The sequence below is a fragment of the Panulirus ornatus genome, chromosome 11, assembly GCF_036320965.1.
Source record: "Panulirus ornatus isolate Po-2019 chromosome 11, ASM3632096v1, whole genome shotgun sequence".
In the NCBI taxonomy this organism is placed as follows: Eukaryota; Metazoa; Arthropoda; class Malacostraca; order Decapoda; family Palinuridae; genus Panulirus; species Panulirus ornatus.
This window is the reverse complement of record NC_092234.1, coordinates 22,172,679-22,194,454: the sequence shown is the minus strand read 5'-3', so window position 1 is coordinate 22,194,454 and position 21,776 is coordinate 22,172,679. Positions and strand designations below refer to the sequence as shown.

The 21,776-nt window shown below is 42.5% G+C and overlaps 1 protein-coding gene across 2 annotated transcripts in view; it reads right to left on the bottom strand.

Annotated features, from left to right (window-relative positions):
* LOC139751376 (techylectin-5B-like) overlaps positions 1 to 21,776 on the bottom strand; it is a 94,433-nt gene that overhangs the window by 41,870 nt on the left and 30,787 nt on the right. For both annotated transcript variants that reach the window (XM_071666745.1, XM_071666744.1), the window contains 3 exons: positions 18,953 to 18,997; positions 18,605 to 18,728; positions 15,572 to 15,643 (listed from right to left, as the gene is read on the bottom strand). In XM_071666745.1, coding sequence (XP_071522846.1) covers positions 15,572 to 15,643; positions 18,605 to 18,728; positions 18,953 to 18,997 — 241 coding nt within the window. The remainder of the gene's footprint in view (positions 1 to 15,571; positions 15,644 to 18,604; positions 18,729 to 18,952; positions 18,998 to 21,776) is intronic.

Sequence of the window (21,776 nt, the reverse complement as noted above, 5' to 3'; positions counted from 1 at the left end):
GTCTGGGGTAAACCATGCAAAGCGTGTTGGGCCTGGATGTGGAAAGGGAGCTGTGGTTTCGGTGCATTATTACATGACAGCTAGAGACTGAGTGTGAACGAATGGGGCCTTTGGTGTTTTTCCTAGCGCTACCTCGCACGCATGAGGGGGAAGTGGGTTGTTATTCCATGCGTGGCGAGGTGGCGATGTGAACAAATAAAGGCAGACAGTATGAATTATGTACATGCGTATATATGTATATGTCTGTGTGTGTATATATATGTATACATTGAGATGTATAGGTATGTCTATTGTGCGTGTGTAGACATGTATGTATATACATGTGTATGTGGGCGGGTTGGGCCATTCTTTCGTCTGTTTCCTTGCGCTACCTCGCAAACGCGGGAGACAGCGACAAAGCAAAATAAAGAAAAAAAAAATATATATATATATAAAAAGAAAAAAAAAATATATATATATATATATATATATTTTTTTTTTTTTTTTTTGCTTTGTCGCTGTCTTCCGCGTTTGCGAGGTAGCGCAAGGAAACAGACGAAAGAAATGGCCCAACCCACCCCCATACACATGCCTTGATTCAATCCACTGACAGCACGTCAACCCCGGTATACCACATCGATCCAATTCACTCTATTCTTTGCCCTCCTTTCACCCTCCTGCATGTTCAGGCCCCGATCACACAAAATCTTTTTCACTCCATCTTTCCACCTCCAATTAGGTCTCCCTCTTCTCCTCGTTCCCTCCACCTCCGACACATATATCCTCTTGGTCAATCTTTCCTCACTCATTCTCTCCATGTGACCAAACCATTTCAAAACACCCTCTTCTGCTCTCTCAACCACGCTCTTTTTATTTCCACACATCTCTCTTACCCTTACGTTACTTACTCGATCAAACCACCTCACACCACACATTGTCCTCAAACATCTCATTTCCAGCACATCCATCCTCCTGCCCACAACTCTATCCATAGTCCACGCCTCGCAACCATACAACATTGTTGGAACCACTATTCCTTCAAACATACCCATTTTTGCTTTCCGAGATAATGTTCTCGACTTCCACACATTCTTCAAGGCTCCCAGAATTTTCGCCCCCTCCCCCACCCTATGATCCACTTCCGCTTCCATGGCTCCATCCGCTGCCAGATCCACTCTCAGATATCTAAAACACTTCACTTCCTCCAGTTTTTCTCCATTCAAACTCACCTCCCAATTGAATTGACCCTCAACCCTACTGTACCTAATAACCTTGCTCTTATTCACATTTACTCTTAACTTTCTTCTTTCACACACTTTACCAAACTCATTCACCAGCTTCTGCAGTTTCTCACATGAATCAGCCACCAGCGCTGTATCATCAGCGAACAACAACTGACTCACTTCCCAAGCTCTCTCATCCCCAACAGACTTCATAATTGCCCCTCTTTCCAAAACTCTTGCATTCACCTCCTTAACAACCCCATCCATAAACAAATTAAACAACCATGGAGACATCACACACCCCTGCCGCAAACCTACATTCACTGAGAACCAATCACTTTCCACTCTTCCTACACGTACACATGCCTTACATCCTCGATAAAAACTTTTCACTGCTTCTAACAACTTGCCTCCCACACCATATATTCTTAATACCTTCCACAGAGCATCTCTATCAACTCTATCATATGCCTTCTCCAGATCCATAAATGCTACATACAAATCCATTTGCTTTTCTAAGCATTTCTCACATACATTCTTCAAAGCAAACAACTGATCCACACATCCTCTACCACTTCTGAAACCACACTGCTCTTCCCCAATCTGATGCTCTGTACATGCCTTCACCCTCTCAATCAATACCCTCCCATATAATTTGCCACGAATACTCAACAAACTTATACCTCTGTAATTTGAGCACTCACTCTTATTCCCTTTGCCTTTGTACAATGGCACTATGCACGCATTCCGCCAATCCTCAGGCACCTCACCATGAGTCATACATACATTAAATAACCTTACCAACCAGTCAACAATACAGTCACCCCCTTTTTTAATAAATTCCACTGCAATACCATCCAAACCTGTTGCCTTGCCGGCTTTCATCTTCCGCAAAGCTTTTACTACCTCTTCTCTGTTTACCAAATCATTTTCCCTAACCCTCGCACTTTGCACACCACCTCGACCAAAACACCCTATATCTGCCACTCTATCATCAAACACATTCAACAAACCTTCAAAATACTCACCCCATCTCCTTCTCACATCACCACTACTTGTTATCACCTCCCCATTTGCGCCCTTCACTGAAGTTCCCATTTGCTCCCTTGTCTTACGCACTTTATTTACCTCCTTCCAGAACATCTTTTTATTCTCCCTAAAATTTAATGATACTCTCTCACCCCAACTCTCATTTGCCCTTTTTTTCACCTCTTGCACCTTTCTCTTGACCTCCTGTCTCTTTCTTTTATACGTCTCCCACTCAATTTCATTTTTTCCCTGCAAAAATCGTCCAAATGCCTCTCTCTTCTCTTTCACTAATACTCTTACTTCTTCATCCCACCACTCACTACCCTTTCTAATCAACCCACCTCCCACTCTTCTCATGCCACAAGCATCTTTTGCGCAATCCATCACTGATTCCCTAAATACATCCCATTCCCCCCCCCCCCCCCCCCCCCCCCACTCCCCTTACTTCCATTGTTCTCACCTTTTTCCATTCTGTACTCAGTCTCTCCTGGTACTTCCTCACACAAGTTTCCTTCCCAAGCTCACTTACTCTCACCACCCTCTTCACCCCAACATTCACTCTTCTTTTCTGAAAACCCATACACATCTTCACCTTAGCCTCCACAAGATAATGATCAGACATCCCTCCAGTTGCACCTCTCAGCACATTAACATCCAAAAGTCTCTCTTTCGCGCGCCTGTCAATTAACACGTAATCCAATAACGCTCTCTGGCCATCTCTCCTACTTACATAAGTATACTTATGTATATCTCGCTTTTTAAACCAGGTATTCCCAATCATCAGTCCTTTTTCAGCACATAAATCTACAAGCTCTTCACCATTTCCATTTACAACACTGAACACCCCATGTATACCAATTATTCCCTGCCACATTATTATTCCCTGCCACATTACTCACCTTTGCATTCAAATCACCCAACACTATAACCCGGTCTCGTCCATCAAAACCATATATATATATATATATATATATATATATATATATATATATATATATATATATATATATATATATATATATATATAAAATTATCATTTATACTTAGACTCTGTCTCCCACGTTAGCGAAGTAGCGCAAGGAAACAGACGAAAGAATGGCCCAACCCACCCTCATACATATATATAAACGCCCACACACGCAATTATACATACCTATACATTCCAACGTATACCTACATATACACACAAAGACATATACATAAATACACATGTAACATATTCATAGTTCCTGCCTTTAGCCATTCTCGTTGCCACCCCACCACTCATGAAATGGCACCCCCCTCCCCCAGCGCGCATGCGAGGTTGCGCTAGGAAAAGAAAACAAAGGCCACGTTCGTTCACACTCAGTCTCTAGCTGTCATGTGCAATGCACCGAAACCACAGCTGCCTTCTCACATCCAGGCCCCACAAAACTTTCCATGGTTTACCCCATATATATATTATTATTATTATTACTATTATTATTTTGCTTTGTCGCTGTCTCCCGCGTTTGCGAGGTAGCGCAAGGAAACAGACGAAAGAAATGGCCCAACCCACCCCCATACTCATGTATATACATACACGTCCACACACGCAAATATACATACCTATACATCTCAATGTACACATATATATACACACACAGACACGTACATATATACCCATGCACACAATTCACACTGTCTGCCTTTATTCATTCCCATCGCCACCTCGCCACACATGGAATGCCATCCCCCTCCCCCCTCATGTGTGCGAGGTAGCGCTAGGAAAAGACAACGAAGGCCCCATTCGTTCACACTCAGTCTCTAGCCGTCATGCAATAATGCCCGAAACCACAGCTCCCTTTCCACATCCAGGCCCCACACAACTTTCCATGGATCACCCCAGACGCTTCACATGCCCTGATTCAATCCACTGACAGCACGTCAACCCCGGTATACCACATCGATCCAATTCACTCTATTCCTTGCCCGCCTTTCACTCTCTTGCATGTTCAGGCCCCGATCACTCAAAATCTTTTTCACTCCATCTTTCCACCTCCAATTTGGTCTCCCTCTTCTCCTCGTTCCCTCCACCTCCGACACATATATGCTCTTGGTCAATCTTTCCTCACTCATTCTCTCCATGTGCCCAAACCATTTCAAAACACCCTCTTCTGCTCTCTCAACCACGCTCTTTTTATTTCCACACATCTCTCTTACCCTTACATTTCTTACTCGATCAAACCACCTCACACCACACATTGTCCTCAAACATCTCATTTCCAGCACATCCATCCTCCTGCGCACAACTTTATCCATAGCCCACGCCTCGCAACCAAAAAACATTGTTGGAACCACTATTCCTTCAAACATACCCATTTTTGCTTTCCGAGATAATGTTCTCGACTTCCAAACATTCTTCAAGGCTCCCAGGATTTTCGCCCCCTCACCCACCCTATGATTCACTTCCGCTTCCATGGTTCCATCCGCTGCCAGATCCACTCCCAGATATCTGAAACACTTTTCTTCCTCCAGTTTTTCTCCATTCAAACTTATCTCCCAATTGACTTGACCCTTAACCCTACTGTACCTAATAACCTTGCTCTTATTCATATTTACTCTAAACTTTCTTCTTTCACACACTTTACCAAACTCAGTCACCAGCTTCTACAGTTTCTCACATCAATCAGCCACCAGCGCTGTATCATCAGCGAACAACAACTGACTCACTTCCCAAGCTCTCTCATCCCCAACAGACTTCATACTTGCCCCTCTTTCCAAAACTCTTGCATTCACCTCCCTAACAAGCCCATCCATAAACAAATTAAACAACCATGGTGTCATCACACACCCCTGGCGCAAACCTACATTCACTGTGAAGCAATCACTTTCCTCTCTTCCTACACGTACACATGCCTTACATCCTCGATAAAAACTTTTCACTGCTTCTAACAACTTGCCTCCCACACCATATATTCTTAATACCTTCCACAGAGCATCTCTATCAACTCTGTCATATGCCTTCTCCAGATCCACAAATGCTACAAACAAATCCATCTGCTTTTCTAAGTATTTCTCACATACATTCTTCAAAGCAAACACCTGATCCACACATCCTCTACCACTTCAGAAACCACACTGCTCTTCCCCAATCTGATGCTCTGTACATGCCTTCACCCTCTCAATCAATACCCTCCCATATAATTAACCAGGAATACTCAACAAACTTATACCTCTGTAATTTGAGCACTCACTCTTATATATATATATATATATATATATATATATATATATATATATATATATATATATATATATATATGTATATACATATATATATATATATATATATATATATATATATATATATATATATATATATATATATATACATATATATTTTTTTTTCTTTTTGCTTTCTCGCTGTCTCCCGCGTTTGCGAGGTAGCGCAAGGAAACAGACGAAAGAAATGGCCCAACCCACCCCCATACACATGTATATACATATGTCCACACACGCAAATATACATACCTACACATCTTTCCATGGTTTACCCCAGACGCTTCACATGCCTTGATTCAATCCACTGACAGCACGTCAACCCCGGTATACCACATCGCTCCAATTCACTCTATTCCTTGCCCTCTTTTCACCCTCCTGCATGTTCAGGCCCCGATCACACAAAATCTTTTTCACTCCATCTTTCCACCTCCAATTTGGTCTCCCTCTTCTCCTCGTTCCCTCCACCTCCGACACATATATCCTCTTGGTCAATCTTTCCTCACTCATTCTCTCCATGTGCCCAAACCATTTCAAAACACCCTCTTTTGCTCTCTCAACCACGCTCTTTTTATTTCCACACATCTCTCTTACCCTTACGTTACTTACTCGATCAAACCACCTCACACCACACATTGTCCTCAAACATCTCATTTCCAGCACATCCATCCTCCTGCGCACAACTCTATCCATAGAGCACGCCTCGCAACCATACAACATTGTTGGAACCACTATTCCTTCAAACATACCCATTTTTGCTTTCCGAGATAATGTTCTCGACTTCCACACATTCTTCAAGGCTCCCAGAATTTTCGCCCCCTCCACCACCCTATGATCCACTTCCGCTTCCATGGTTCCATCCGCTGCCAGATCCACTCCCAGATATCTAAAACACTGGATCTGGAGAAGGCATATGATAGAGTTGATAGAGATGCTCTGTGGAAGGTATTAAGAATATATGGTGTGGGAGGCAAGTTGTTAGAAGCAGTGAAAAGTTTTTATCAAGGATGTAAGACATGTGTACGTGTAGGAAGAAAGTGATTGGTTCTCAGTGAATGTAGGTTTGCGGCAGGGGTGTGTGATGTCTCCATGGTTGTTTAATTTGTTTATGGATAGGGTTGTTAGGGAGGTAAATGCAAGAGTTTTGGAAAGAGGGGCAAGTATGAAGTCTGTTGGGGATGAGAGAGCTTGGGAAGTGAGTCAGTTGTTGTTCGCTGATGATACAGCGCTGGTGGCTGATTCATGTGAGAAACTGCAGAAGCTGGTGACTGAGTTTGGTAAAGTGTGTGAAAGAAGAAAGTTAAGAGTAAATGTGAATAAGAGCAAGGTTATTAGGTACAGTAGGGTTGAGGGTCAAGTCAATTGGGAGGTGAGTTTGAATGGAGAAAAAAGAATATATACATATATATATATATATATATATATATATATATATATATATATATATATATATATATATATAAATATATATATATATATTTCTATGAGTCCACGGGGAAGATGAAACACGATAAGTTCCCAAGTGCACTTTCGTGTAATAATCACATCCTCAGGGGATACACAAGAGAGAAATATAAGCCACTTGATATTCATCGTAGAGACGAAGCTGGGACGCCATTTGGTAAACATGTTCACCAAATGGCGTCCTAGCTTCGTCTCTTCGATGTATATCAACTGGCATATTTCTCTCTTGAGTTACCCCTGATGACGTGATTATTACACGAAAGTGCACTTGGGAACTTATCGTGTTTCATTTTTCTCGTGGACTCATAGGAATATCTTGATCACGCGCAAAATCGTGATCCTTTCCAATATATATATATATATATATATATATATTTTTTTTATTATTATACTTTGTCGCTGTCTCCCGCGTTTGCGAGGTAGCGCAAGGAAACAGACGAAAGAAATGGCCCAACCCCCCCCATACACATGTATATACATACATCCACACACGCAAATATACATACCTACACAGCTTTCCATGGTTTACCCCAGACGCTTCACATGCCCTGCTTCAATCCATTGACAGCACGTCAACCCCGGTATACCACATCGCTCCAATTCACTCTATTCCTTGCCCTCCTTTCACCCTCCTGCATGTTCAGGCCCCGATCACACAAAATCTTTTTCACTCCATCTTTCCACCTCCAATTTGGTCTCCCTCTTCTCCTTGTTCCCTCCACCTCCGACACATATATCCTCTTGGTCAATCTTTCCTCACTCATCCTCTCCATGTGCCCAAACCACTTCAAAACACCCTTTTCTGCCCTCTCAACCACGCTCTTTTTATTTCCACACATCTCTCTTACCCTTATGTTACTCACTCGATCAAACCACCTCACACCACACATTGTCCTCAAACATCTCATTTCCAGCACATCCATCCTCCTGCGCACAACTCTATCCATAGCCCACGCCTCGCAACCATACAACATTGTTGGAACCACTATTCCTTCAAACATACCCATTTTTGCTTTCCGAGATAATGTTCTCGACTTCCACACATTCTTCAAGGCCCCCAGGATTTTCGCCCCCTCCCCCACCCTATGATCCACTTCCGCTTCCATGGTTCCATCCGCTGCCAGATCCACTCCCAGATATCTAAAACACTTTACTTCCTCCAGTTTTTCTCCATTCAAACTCACCTCCCAATTGACTTGACCCTCAACCCTACTGTACCTAATAACCTTGCTCTTATTCACATTTACTCTTAACTTTCTTCTTCCACACACTTTTCCAAACTCAGTCACCAGCTTCTGCAGTTTCTCACATGAATCAGCCACCAGCGCTGTATCATCAGCGAACAACAACTGACTCACTTCCCAAGCTCTCTCATCCCCAACAGACTTCATACTTGCCCCTCTTTCCAAAACTCTTGCATTTACCTCCCTAACAACCCCATCCATAAACAAATTAAACAACCATGGAGACATCACACACCCCTGCCGCAAACCTACATTCACTGAGAACCAATCACTTTCCTCTCTTCCTACACGTACACATGCCTTACATCCTCGATAAAAACTTTTCACTGCTTCTAACAACTTTCCTCCCACACCATATATTCTTAATACCTTCCACAGAGCATCTCTATCAACTCTATCATATGCCTTCTCCAGATCCATAAATGCTACATACAAATCCATTTGCTTTTCTAAGTATTTCTCACATACATTCTTCAAAGCAAACACCTGATCCACACATCCTCTACCACTTCTGAAACCACACTGCTCTTCCCCAATCTGATGCTCTGTACATGCCTTCACCCTCTCAATCAATACCCTCCCATATAATTTACCACGAATACTCAACAAACTTATACCTCTGTAATTTGAGCACTCACTCTTATCCCCTTTGCCTTTGTACAATTGCACTATGCACGCATTCCGCCAATCCTCAGGCACCTCACCATGAGTCATACATACATTAAATAACCTTACCAACCAGTCAACAATACAGTCACCCCCTTTTTTAATAAATTCCACTGCAATACCATCCAAACCCGCTGCCTTGCCGGCTTTCATCTTCCGCAAAGCTTTCACTACCTCTTCTCTGTTTACCAAATCATTTTCCCTAACCCTCTCACTTTGCACACCACCTCGACCAAAACACCCTATATCTGCCACTCTATCATCAAACACATTCAACAAACTTTCAAAATACTCACTCCATCTCCTTCTCACATCACCACTACTTGTTATCACCTCCCCACTTGCGCCCTTCACCGAAGTTCCCATTTGCTCCCTTGTCTTACGCACTTTATTTACCTCCTTCCAGAACATCTTTTTATTCTCCCTAAAATTTAATGATACTCTCTCACCCCAACTCTCATTTGCCCTTTTTTTCACCTCTTGCACCTTTCTCTTGACCTCCTGTCTCTTTCTTTTATACATCTCCCACTCGATTGCATTTCTTCCCTGCAAAAATCGTCCAAATACCTCTCTCTTCTCTTTCACTAATACTCTTACTTCTTCATCCCACCACTCACTACCCTTTCTAATCAACCCACCTCCCACTCTTCTCATGCCACAAGCATCTTTTGCGCAATCCATCACTGATTCCCTAAATACATCCCATTCCTCCCCCACTCCCCTTACTTCCATTGTTCTCACCTTTTTCCATTCTGTACTCAGTCTCTCCTGGTACTTCCTCACACAGGTCTCCTTCTCAAGCTCACTTACTCTCACCACCCTCTTCACCCCAACATTCACTCTTCTTTTCTGAAAACCCATACAAATCTTCACCTTAGCCTCCACAAGATAATGATCAGACATCCCTCCAGTTGCACCTCTCAGCACATTAACATCCAAGTCTCTCTTTCGCACGCCTGTCAAATATATATATATATATATATATATATATATATATATATATATATATATATATATATATATATATATGCAGAACCCTCACTTCACTGGGAAGACATATATGCAGAATCACCACAGGAAAGAGAAAATCAGAACAGTGAGTACTTTCGTTTATCATATACTCAGACAGAGATGGGGAGATACAAGTGTTGAAGTCCTTAAAAGTCTGTCCGTGTGCTTCTAAGGCCTTAAACACTTGTATCTCCCCCATTCCGTCTGAGGATGTAATAAACGAAAGTACTCGCTGTTCACATTTTCTCTTTTCAATGGTGATTGTGCATATATATATGTGGCAGTTGAGGGAATAATTTGTATACATGGGGTGTTCAGTGTTGTAAATGGAAATGGTGAAGAGCTTGTAGATTTATGTGCTGAAAAAGGACTGGTGATTGGGAATACCTGGTTTAAAAAGCGAGATATACATAAGTATACATATGTAAGTAGGAGAGATGGCCAGAGAGCGTTATTTGATTACGTGTTAATTGACAGGCGCGCGAAAAAGAGACTTTTGGATGTAAATGTGCTGAGAGGTGTAACTGGAGGGATGTCTGATCATTATCTTGTGGAGGCTAAGGTGAAGATTTGTATGGGTTTTCAGAAAAGAAGAGTGAATGTTGGGATGAAGAGGGTGGTGAGAGTAAGTGAGCTTGGGAAGGAAACTTGTGTGAGGAAGTACCAGGAGAGACTGAGTACTAAATGGAAAAAGGTGATAACAATGGATGTAAGGGGAGTGGGGGAGGAATGGGATGTATTTAGGGAATCAGTGATGGATTGCGCAAAAGATGCTTGTGGCATGAGAAGCGTGGGAGGTGGGTTGATTAGAAAGGGTAGTGAGTGGTGGGATGAAGAAGTAAGATTATTAGTGAAAGAGAAGAGAGAGGCATTTCGACGATTTTTGCAGGGAAAAAATGAAATTGAGTGGGAGATGTATAAAAGAAAGAGACAGGAGGTCAAGAGAAAGGTGCAAGAGGTGAAAAAGAGGGCAAATGAGAGTTGGGGTGAGAGAGTATCATTAAATTTTAGGGAGAATAAAAAGATGTTCTGGAAGGAGGTAAATAAAGTGCGTAAGACAAGGGAGCAAATGGGAACTTCAGTGAAGGGCGCTAATGGGGAGGTGATAATAAGTAGTGGTGATGTTAGGAGATGGAGTGAGTATTTTGAAGGTGTGTTGAATGTGTTTGATGATAGAGTGGCAGATATAGGGTGTCTTGGTCGAGGTGGTGTGCAAAGTGAGAGGATTAGGGAAAATGATTTGGTAAACAGAGAAGAGGTAGTAAAAGCTTTGCGGAAGATGAAAGCCGGCAAGGCAGCGGGTTTGGATGGTATTGCAGTGGAATTTATTAAAAAACGGGGTGACTGTATTGTTGACTTGTTGGTAAGGTTATTCAATGTATGTATGACTCACGGTGAGGTGCCTGAGGATTGGCGGAATGCGTGCATAGTGCTATTGTACAAAGGCAAAGGGAATAAGAGTGAGTGCTCAAATTACAGAGGTATAAGTTTGTTGAGTATTCCTGGTAAATTATATGGGAGGGTATTGATTGAGAGGGTGAAGGCATGTACAGAGCATCAGAATAGGGAAGAGCAGTGTGGTTTCAGAAGTGGTAGAGGATGTGTGGATCAGGTGTTTGCTTTGAAGAATGTATGTGAGAAATACTTAGAAAAGCAAATGGATTTGTATGTAGCATTTATGGATCTGGAGAAGGCATATGATAGAGTTGATAGAGATGCTATGTGGAAGGTAGTAAGAATATATGGTGTGGGAGGCAAGTTGTTAGAAGCAGTGAAAAGTTTTTATCGAGGATGTAAGGCATGTGTACGTGTAGGAAGAGAGGAAAGTGATTGGTTCTCAGTGAATGTAGGTTTGCGGCAGGGGTGTGTGATGTCTCCATGGTTGTTTAATTTGTTTATGGATGGGGTTGTTAGGGAGGTGAATGCAAGAGTTTTGGAAAGAAGGGCAAGAATGAAGTCTGTTGTGGATGAGAGAGCTTGGGAAGTGAGTCAGTTGTTGTTCGCTGATGATACAGCGCTGGTGGCTGATTCATGTGAGAAACTGCAGAAGCTGGTGACTGAGTTTGGTAAAGTGTGTGAAAGAAGAAAGTTAAGAGTAAATGTGAATAAGAGCAAGGTTGTTAGGAACAGTAGGGTTGAGGGTCAAGTCAATTGGGAGGTAAGTTTGAATGGAGAACAACTGGAGGAAGTTAAGTGTTTTAGATATCTGGGAGTGGATCTGGCAGCGGATGGAACCATGGAAGCGGAAGTGAATGATAGGGTGGGGGAGGCGGCGAAAATCCTGGGAGCCTTGAAGAATGTGTGGAAGTCGAGAACATTATCTCGGAAAGCAAAAATGGGTATGTTTGAAGGAATAGTGGTTCCAACAATGTTGTATGGTTGCGAGGCGTGGGCTATGGATAGAGTTGTGCGCAGGAGGGTGGATGTGCTGGAAATGAGATGTTTGAGGACAATGTGTGGTGTGAGGTGGTTTGATCGAGTAAGTAATGTAAGGGTAAGAGAGATGTGTGGAAATAAAAAGAGCGTGGTTGAGAGAGCAGAAGAGGGTGTTTTGAAATGGTTTGGGCACATGGAGAGAATGAGTGAGGAAAGATTGACCAAGAGCATATATGTGTCGGAGGTGGAGGGAACGAGGAGAAGTGGGACACCAAATTGGAGGTGGAAAGATGGAGTGAAAAAGATTTTGTGTGATCGGGGCCTGAACATGCAAGAGGGTGAAAGGCGTGCAAGGAATAGAGTGAATTGGATCGATGTGGTATACCGGGGTTGACGTGCTGTCAGTGGATTGAATCAGGGCATGTGAAGCGTCTGGGGTAAACCATGGAAGGCTGTCTGGGGCCTGGATGTGGAAAGAGAGCTGTGGTTTCGGGCATTATTGCATGACAGCTAGAGACTGAGTGTGAACGAATAAGGCCTTTGTTGTCTTTTCCTAGCGCTACCCCGCACACATGAGAGGGGGGGGATGGTATTCCATGTGTGGCCAGGTGGCGATGGGAATGAATAAAGGCAGACAGTGTGAATTGTGTGCATGGGTATATATGCATGTGTCTGTGTGTGTATATATATGTGTACATTGAGATGTATAGGTATGTATATTTGCGTGTGTGGACGTGTGTGTATATACATGTGTGTGGGGGTGGGTTGGGCCATTTTCTTTCGTCTGTTTCCTTGCGCTACCTCGCAAACGCGGGAGACAGCGACAAAGCAAAATGAATAAATAAATAATATATATATATATATATATATATATATATATATAGTGAGAGACTTTTTTTTTTTTTTTTTTTTTTATACTTTGTCGCTGTCTCCCGCGTTTGGAGGTAGCGCAAGGAAACAGACGAAAGAAATGGCCCAACCCTCCCCATACACATGTACATACACACGTCCACACACGCAAATATACATACCTACACAGCTTTCCATGGTTTACCCCGGACGCTTCACATGCCTTGATTCAATCCACTGACAGCACGTCAACCCCTGTATACCACATCGCTCCAATTCACTTTATTCCTTGCCCTCCTTTCACCCTCCTGCATGTTCAGGCCCCGATCACACAAAATCCTTTTCACTCCATCTTTCCACCTCCAATTTGGTCTCCCTCTTCTCCTCGTTCCCTCCACCTCCGACACATATATCCTCTTGGTCAATCTTTCCTCACTCATTCTCTCCATGTGCCCAAACCATTTCAAAACACCCTCTTCTGCTCTCTCAACCACGCTCTTTTTATTTCCACACATCTCTCTTACCCTTACGTTACTTACTCGATCAAACCACCTCACACCACACATTGTCCTCAAACATCTCATTTCCAGCACATCCATCCTCCTGCGCACAACTCTATCCATAGCCCACGCCTCGCAACCATACAACATTGTTGGAACTACTATTCCTTCAAACATATCCATTTTTGCTTTCCGGGATAATGTTCTCGACTTCCACACATTTTTCAAGGCTCCCAAAATTTTCGCCCCCTCCCCCACCCTATGATCCACTTCCGCTTCCATGGTTCCATCCGCTGACAGATCCACTCCCAGATATCTAAAACACTTCACTTCCTCCAGTTTTTCTCCATTCAAACTCACCTCCCAATTGACTTGACCCTCAACCCTACTGTACCTAATAACCTTGCTCTTATTCACATTTACTCTTAACTTTCTTCTTCCACACACTTTACCAAACTCCGTCACCAGCTTCTGCAGTTTCTCACATGAATCCGCCACCAGCGCTGTATCATCAGCAAACAACAACTGACTCACTTCCCAAGCTCTCTCATCCCCAACAGACCTCATACTTGCCCCTCTTTCCAAGACTCTTGCATTTACCTCCCTAACAACCCCATCCATAAACAAATTAAACAACCATGGAGACATCACACACCCCTGCCGCAAACCTACATTCACTGAGAACCACGAGACATGGTTCTCAGTGAGAGACATGGAACGGGTAAAACCTGACCTAAGGCCATCTCAGATGATTAAAAAAAATCGAAAGAAAAAGAAAGAAATTAGTCAGGACTCCTTAGGTGTTTGTAAGCCTGACCTTAAAGGAAGAAAAATTATAACATGTAGAGGGGAAGACAAAAGTAACAGCCAATCCTCGAGTCGCTGTTCCCAACAGAGAACCTGAGGGAAGCAGCGGCCAAACGCGTGTTTCACATTCAAGCCTTGTGGACGGAGACACTTGCAGACAGGTCACGAGATCAGTGACCAAAATAATACCTATAGAATAGAGAGAGAGAGCAACAACATGCGGCATACGGGATGGGAAGGTTGAAGACAGGTGATACCAGGAGAATTAACTAGACCGAAGCTTTTGGGTTCCTATCTAGTTAATAGAAAGGTGGAGGATGAGCCACCCCAGATGTGTGAGTAGTACTCCATCACAGGGCGAATAAAGCCGCTGTGGATACGAAACAGCTGCTCACAACCTATACAACACTCCCGGCTTTTGAGAAGACTTTGTGATATTGATTATGTGGGGTTTCCAGGACAGAAGTGGAGGATATGGTAGTTTCCAACATGTTTATGTTACTACAGGGTTGAAGTGTACTATTATGAAATTGAACAGAAGGAAAGAAATTATTCTTGGAGAGAGTGAAAGGGAAAGATCGCATTTTAGCACCATTACATTTCATCAGGTTATTGCTTCCCAACTGCGGAATGCTGCACAGGTCTGACCTGAGAGGGGAAATATGATCAGCACGAAAGAAAAAAACAAGTATCAAAGGGAGGAGAAGAGGAAGAAAAACTTGAAGTATAGAATCCTCAGCAATAGAGTGAAGTATGGAATCCTCAGCAGTAGAGTGAATAGCATCATAAGTGAAGTATGGAATCCTCAGCAGTAGAGTGAACAGCATCATAAGTGAAGTATGGAATCCTCAGCAGTAGAGTGAATAGCATCATAAGTGAAGTATAGAATCCTCAGCAGTAGAGTGAATAGCATCATAAGTGAAGGAGAGAGAATATGATTAAATGAAATCAGAGAGGTGATGGGACAGATCCCTGGGGAACACGTGTGAAGAGTGAATACTGAATTTTTGAAACATCTTTTGAATGCTATTTCCACAATATGAAATATTCACAACTTTGAATCCTTCAGACAGTTCCTCTATCTTATGTATAGATGATGTAATTTCTCCTGTGTAATTCAGAGCTGTGAAATATGTTTGATGCTGTAGCAGTTTGTGTGTCGTGTCTAACCTCAGTAACTTACTCAAAGGGATAGATAACGTAGGTAGATGTCTCGGTTCCTCCCAGTAGTTTGTGACTCAGGCAATCCTTCACTCTGGAAATATAAGAATGATTAACATCACCAGATTTGCTTAGGAACAGATCAAATATGAGATTATATAGGTTTCAAGACGACTGAATACGTACCTAATGTGTGCATGTGAAGTTTATAGTCCTCAACACTGTATCTCTAGGTGATCTGTCCAACAGTTAACATACACATGTGTGTGTGGTGGCTTGTGGTATGTTGACAGAAGTAGCATCTACTGTCTGATCCATGATGCTGTGATAGTACCTTACCTCTTCACCAGTCCTTCCCAGACTGTTGATCAGTTTCTAGAGTTGATCAGGTTGTACAGGTGATCTGTATCTACAGTTGATCAGTATCTACAGTAAATAGGACACCGCCTAGTTACCTGCTTCTTATAATGCCATTAACTTATACTAGCGAGACTCTACCCATCTCCTGTGGCTCCGAAAGGAGAAAAAAAAGATGAGCATTTTAAGAAAAATTTTAAGAAGTGTTTATAAGTATAGAGTATAAATCCTCAGATTATCTCAGTAGTGTAGATAAAGTGTAAACACTGAACGTAGTTCCAGTGTGTAGTTCAGAGACAGAGAGGAGAAATCATTGACCCACATTTCACTTAGGTCTTTGCCCACGATTCGAAGTTTTCCATTGCCCCAGGTTAGCATGCACTATTTTTTTTTCTGGTAAACATCTTTAAGCTAGACGATAGGGCGTGCCTGTTCTGCGTAGACCATGGTTCAGTAAACAACATGAGAGCTACTGTTGTCCACTCAAAGCGACTTGCTCAGGTGCTACACACATCGCGGGTTTCATGAACGTCTTTAATCATCAGTGCAAGTCAGCCAGGTTCTCTCGACGTCGTTCAGAAAGATAAAAGATTATGCATAGCCTGATCCACACACTAACACATCCGTAGACAGATGTCCACACACTCGCACAGACACGGATCATGAAAAGGAGACAAACAACTAACTATAGTTAGTTACATGGAAGAGATTTTGCCAGTAGGCAAGGCTAACGCATGTAATCACACGAGCGTTCACCACATGTCTTGCTTGATGCGTAGTCTCTGTCGCAATGTATATTATATGATCACCAATTCAGGTTTAATCTGGAACTGTTCTCAACCATAGATCAAGTTTTCTTTCGGACATTTCCGCAGTTCCATGCATGTTCCTCATTCTTCTCAAAGGCTCTACTTTACTATTGTTTGATATCTCTTTGGTGTTCTTAGGTGTTGTTCCGCTCTGGGTTGAACTGTTTCTTCCTTCTTAAGACTTTTTAACCCCAGAACATTATCCTTGATGACCTGAATTTAATGCCACACATGCAATATCATGTATATATCTCAGTGATGTCTGTGATCTAAGTATTCGCTGATAACCACGAGGAAAAAATGACACGCGAAAAGTTCCGAGTACGCTTTCGTGTATCTGTCTCCCCTGAAGATGTGTCGCACACAAAAGCACACCCTGAACTTTCCGTGTTTCATATTTGCACGGGCAATCGGCAGACACATTGCTATGGATCTTCGGGAAAGTGTCAGCTTATCACGTTTGGACATATCTTTCACCTATTTTCCTCGTGTTTCTGAAATCTTTCCAGCGATGTATACCGTTGGCACGCAACGCAACGGCATTCGATTTTGCTTTTCAAGTACGTCATGAACCTTGCCATCATAAGCCTTTTGACCTCCTTTACGATGGTTCTCACTGTCATGCCACACAATACTTTGTTTACTAGCAGCCATGTTAACGTGTTCCTTAAGTGCAAGTTTCTCACATGTTGACCCCTACATCTTTCACGTCTAGCCTCACTTTCCATGTATATAGTTGTTACCGGACTCTGCCCACTCGTGGTTATGAATATGAATATCACCTCGGTCAGGATGCATCACCGTCACTGGATGAAAAGGAGTCTATTCTTATCCGGAAACTTTTCGCTGCAAAGGAGTCCGTTATCTCCCTGTGCTTGTATGAAGCAAAGGTTCAAAGATGCAGAAGTCCTATAAAAGGTGCCCTGGATTGTATTATGAATAGATCTTATATACTTACTCAATTCCTGGTCAGCGCTCAGGAAGCCAACCACGTCCGCCGGGTGGGACCAAAGTGTAGTGGTGATGTGTGTGTGTGTAATATGTTGGGAGAATTCGGGACAACAGTGTTCGGTGTCTTCACTGGAGAGGTTGCATTATGGGCATGAAAAGTCCTGGGATGTGTTGAATCTGCGTTTGTAGTAATGTAGAGCTGAGAGATTTCCAGAGTGTAGAAATGAAAATATAGCTCGTGTTTGTCTCGAGAACATGGTTTCAGTTGAATCTATGACTGGTGGGATGATGTTTAAGATCGAGTTGAGATGTTTAGTGCTTGTCGGGTGGCAGCAGTGAGGTGTTTGGGTCGGGAGGGATGCGGAGTGAGAGAGTTATGGTAAGTGGTTGGTGAAAAATGAAGAGGTGGTGAAAGCCGTACGTATGATGAAGTGTGGCAAGGCGGTTAGAGTGGATGGGATTACAGATGAATTTTGGAATGAAGAAGGTGTGTATCGTTGAATAGTTAGTTGTGATTTTTGATGTACGGATGATGAGTTGCATGAGGATTGTTCATATTAGAAGGCTATAAATCTATTGAGTGTACCTAGTAAGTTGTATAGGAGAGTGGTAGTAGCATGCATAGAGCATCAGTTTGGTGGGGGAGGGGGGATGCGGCTTCAGGACTGATAGAAGATATATGGATCAGGTGTTTGCTATGAATAATGCGTGGGAAATACTTGGGAAAGAGATGGATTTATGTGTAACATTCACAGATTTTGAAAAAGCGGAGGTAGTTGATAGAGACTTTCGTGTGGAATCTATTAAGAATGTCTGAGGGGAACCTTACTTGAACCAGTGGGAAGTAATTTCTCAAAGAGAGTAAAAAGTGTGCGCAAGTGGGAAGAGAGGAGGGTGAGTGGTTTCAGATGAAGGAAGCAACTAGAATCATTTCTCACTTGTTTGAAAGCGGATCCCGGGTTTTCACTTCCGTTGATGAGGCAAGGGTGTTCACCTCGGGCTGGAGGAAGCGGACGGTCATGTTCACTAACTCTTCCAACTCAGCTTTGTAAACAGTAAGATCTGATTGGGGAAGGAGAAGAATGAGATGAGTCCATGTGGGGCTCAGTCCACTATTCGCCGATACTAAATGAATAGATATGATCGCTGATGACGTCATACTTTATTATGATCATTAATGACGTCACATTTCATATTGATCTCTGATGATGTCATATTTTATTCCGACATGACCTGGAGTATTCTCATCTGAAGAAAAAGATCATTTTCCCACTGTCTGAGCTTACCTTTAGTGATGTTCTGCACAGTCTCTGACACCCAGGTCTTCAGTTCTGTAAAGATCAAGAAGAAACAGTTACTAATGTCAGTACACGACACCTTTATCTATTACGTCAGTGTGTGTGACCCTATGACCCCATATATGGGGCTCCTCTTCCTGTCAGGTGTTGTTCTACGATAGTGCAGGGTAATGTAGACTGACGACTCCTCGAAGGCAACTTCTTGCTCACAGATATATATATATATATATATATATATATATATATATATATATATATATATATATATATATATTTCTTTCTTTCAAACTATTCGCCATTTCCCGCGTTAGCAAGGTAGTGTTAAGAACAGAGGACTGGGCCTCTGAGGGAATATCCTCACCTGGCCCCCTTCTCTGTTCCTTCTTTTGGAAAATTTAAAAAAAAAACAAGAGGGGAGGATTCCCAGCCCCCCGCTCCCTCCCCATTTAGTTGCCTTCTACGACACGCAGGGAATACGTGGGAAGTATTCTTTCTCCCCTATCCCCAGGGATAATATATATATATATATATATATATATATATATATATATATATTTACTTATTCAATTTATTTTCCTTTGTCGATGTCTCCCGCGTTAGCGAGGTAGCGCAAGGAAACAGACGAAAGAATGGCCCAACCCACCCACATACACATGTATATACATACACGTCCACACACGCAAATATACATACCTATACATCACAACGTATACATATATATATATATATATATATATATATATATATATATATATATATATATATATATATATATATATATATATACACACACAGACATATACATATATACACATGTACATAATTCATACTGTCTGCCCTTATCAATTCCCATCGCCACCCCGCCACACATGAAATAACAATCCCTCCCCCTTCATGTGTGCGAGGTAGTGCTAGGAAAAGACAATAAAGGCCACATTCGTTCACACTCAGTCTCTAGCTGTCATCTAATATTGCACCGAAACCACAGCTCCCTTTCCCCATCCAGGCCCCACAGAACTTTCCATGGTTTACCCCAGACGCTTCACATGCCTTGGTTCAATCCATTGAACAAAGGCATGTGAAGCACGTCGACCCCGATATACCTTATCGCTCCAATTCACTCTATTCCTTGCACGCCTTTCACCCTCCTGCATGTTCAGGTCCCGATCCCTCAAAATCTTTTTCACTCCATCCTTCCACCTCCAATTTGGTCTCCCACTTCTCCACGTTCCCTCCACCTCTGACACAGATATATCCTCTTTGTCAATCTCTCCTCACTCATTCTCTCCATGTGACCAAACCATTTCGAAACACCCTCTTCTGCTCTCTCAACCACACTCTTTTTATTATCACACATCTCTCTTACCCTTACATTACTTACGCGATCAAACCAACTCACACTACATAATGTCCTTAAACATCTCATTTCTAGCACATCCACCCTCCTACGCACAACTTTATCCATAGCCCACGCCTCGCAACCATACAACATTGTTGGAACCACTATTCCTTCAAACATACCCATTTTTGCTTTCCGAGATAAAGTTCTCGACTTCCACACATTCTTCAACGCTCCCAGAATCATATATATATATATATATATATATATATATATATATTATCCCTGGGGATAGGGGATTAAGAATACTTCCCACGTATTCCCAGCGTGTCGTAGGAGGCGACTAAAAGGGGAGGGAGCGGGAGGCTGGAAATCCTCCCCTCTCTTTTTTTTTTTTTAATTTTCCAAAAGAAGGAACAGAGGGAGCCAGGTGAGGATATTCCAAAAGAGGCCCAGTCCTCTGTTCTTAGCGCTACCTCGCTAACGCGGGAAATGGCGAATAGTTTAAAAGAAAAGAAAGAAATATATACATATATATATATATATATATATATATATGTGGAAGGTATTAAGAATATATGGTGTGGGAGGCAAGTTGTTAGAAGCAGTGAAAAGTTTTTATCGAGGATGTAAGGCATGTGTACGTGTAGGAAGAGAGGAAAGTGATTGGTTCTCAGTGAATGTAGGTTTGCGGCAGGGGTGTGTGATGTCTCCATGGTTGTTTAATTTGTTTATGGATGGGGTTGTTAGGGAGGTAAATGCAAGAGTCCTGGAAAGAGGGGCAAGTATGAAGTCTGTTGGGGATGAGAGAGCTTGGGAAGTGAGTCAGTTGTTGTTCGCTGATGATACAGCGCTGGTGGCTGATTCATGTGAGAAACTGCAGAAGCTGGTGACTGAGTTTGGTAAAGTGTGTGGAAGAAGAAAGTTAAGAGTAAATGTGAATAAGAGCAAGGTTATTAGGTACAGTAGGGGTGAGGGTCAAGTCAATTGGGAGGTGAGTTTGAATGGAGAAAAACTGGAGGAAGTGAAGTGTTTTAGATATCTGGGAGTGGATCTGTCAGCGGATGGAACCATGGAAGCGGAAGTGGATCATAGGGTGGGGGAGGGGGCGAAAATTTTGGGAGCCTTGAAAAATGTGTGGAAGTCGAGAACATTATCTCGGAAAGCAAAAATGGGTATGTTTGAAGGAATAGTGGTTCCAACAATGTTGTATGGTTGCGAGGCGTGGGCTATGGATAGAGATGTGCGCAGGAGGATGGATGTGCTGGAAATGAGATGTTTGAGGACAATGTGTGGTGTGAGGTGGTTTGATCGAGTAAGTAACGTAAGGGTAAGAGAGATGTGTGGAAATAAAAAGAGCGTGGTTGAGAGAGCAGAAGAGGGTGTTTTGAAATGGTTTGGGCACATGGAGAGAATGAGTGAGGAAAGATTGACCAAGAGGATATATGTGTCGGAGGTGGAGGGAACGAGGAG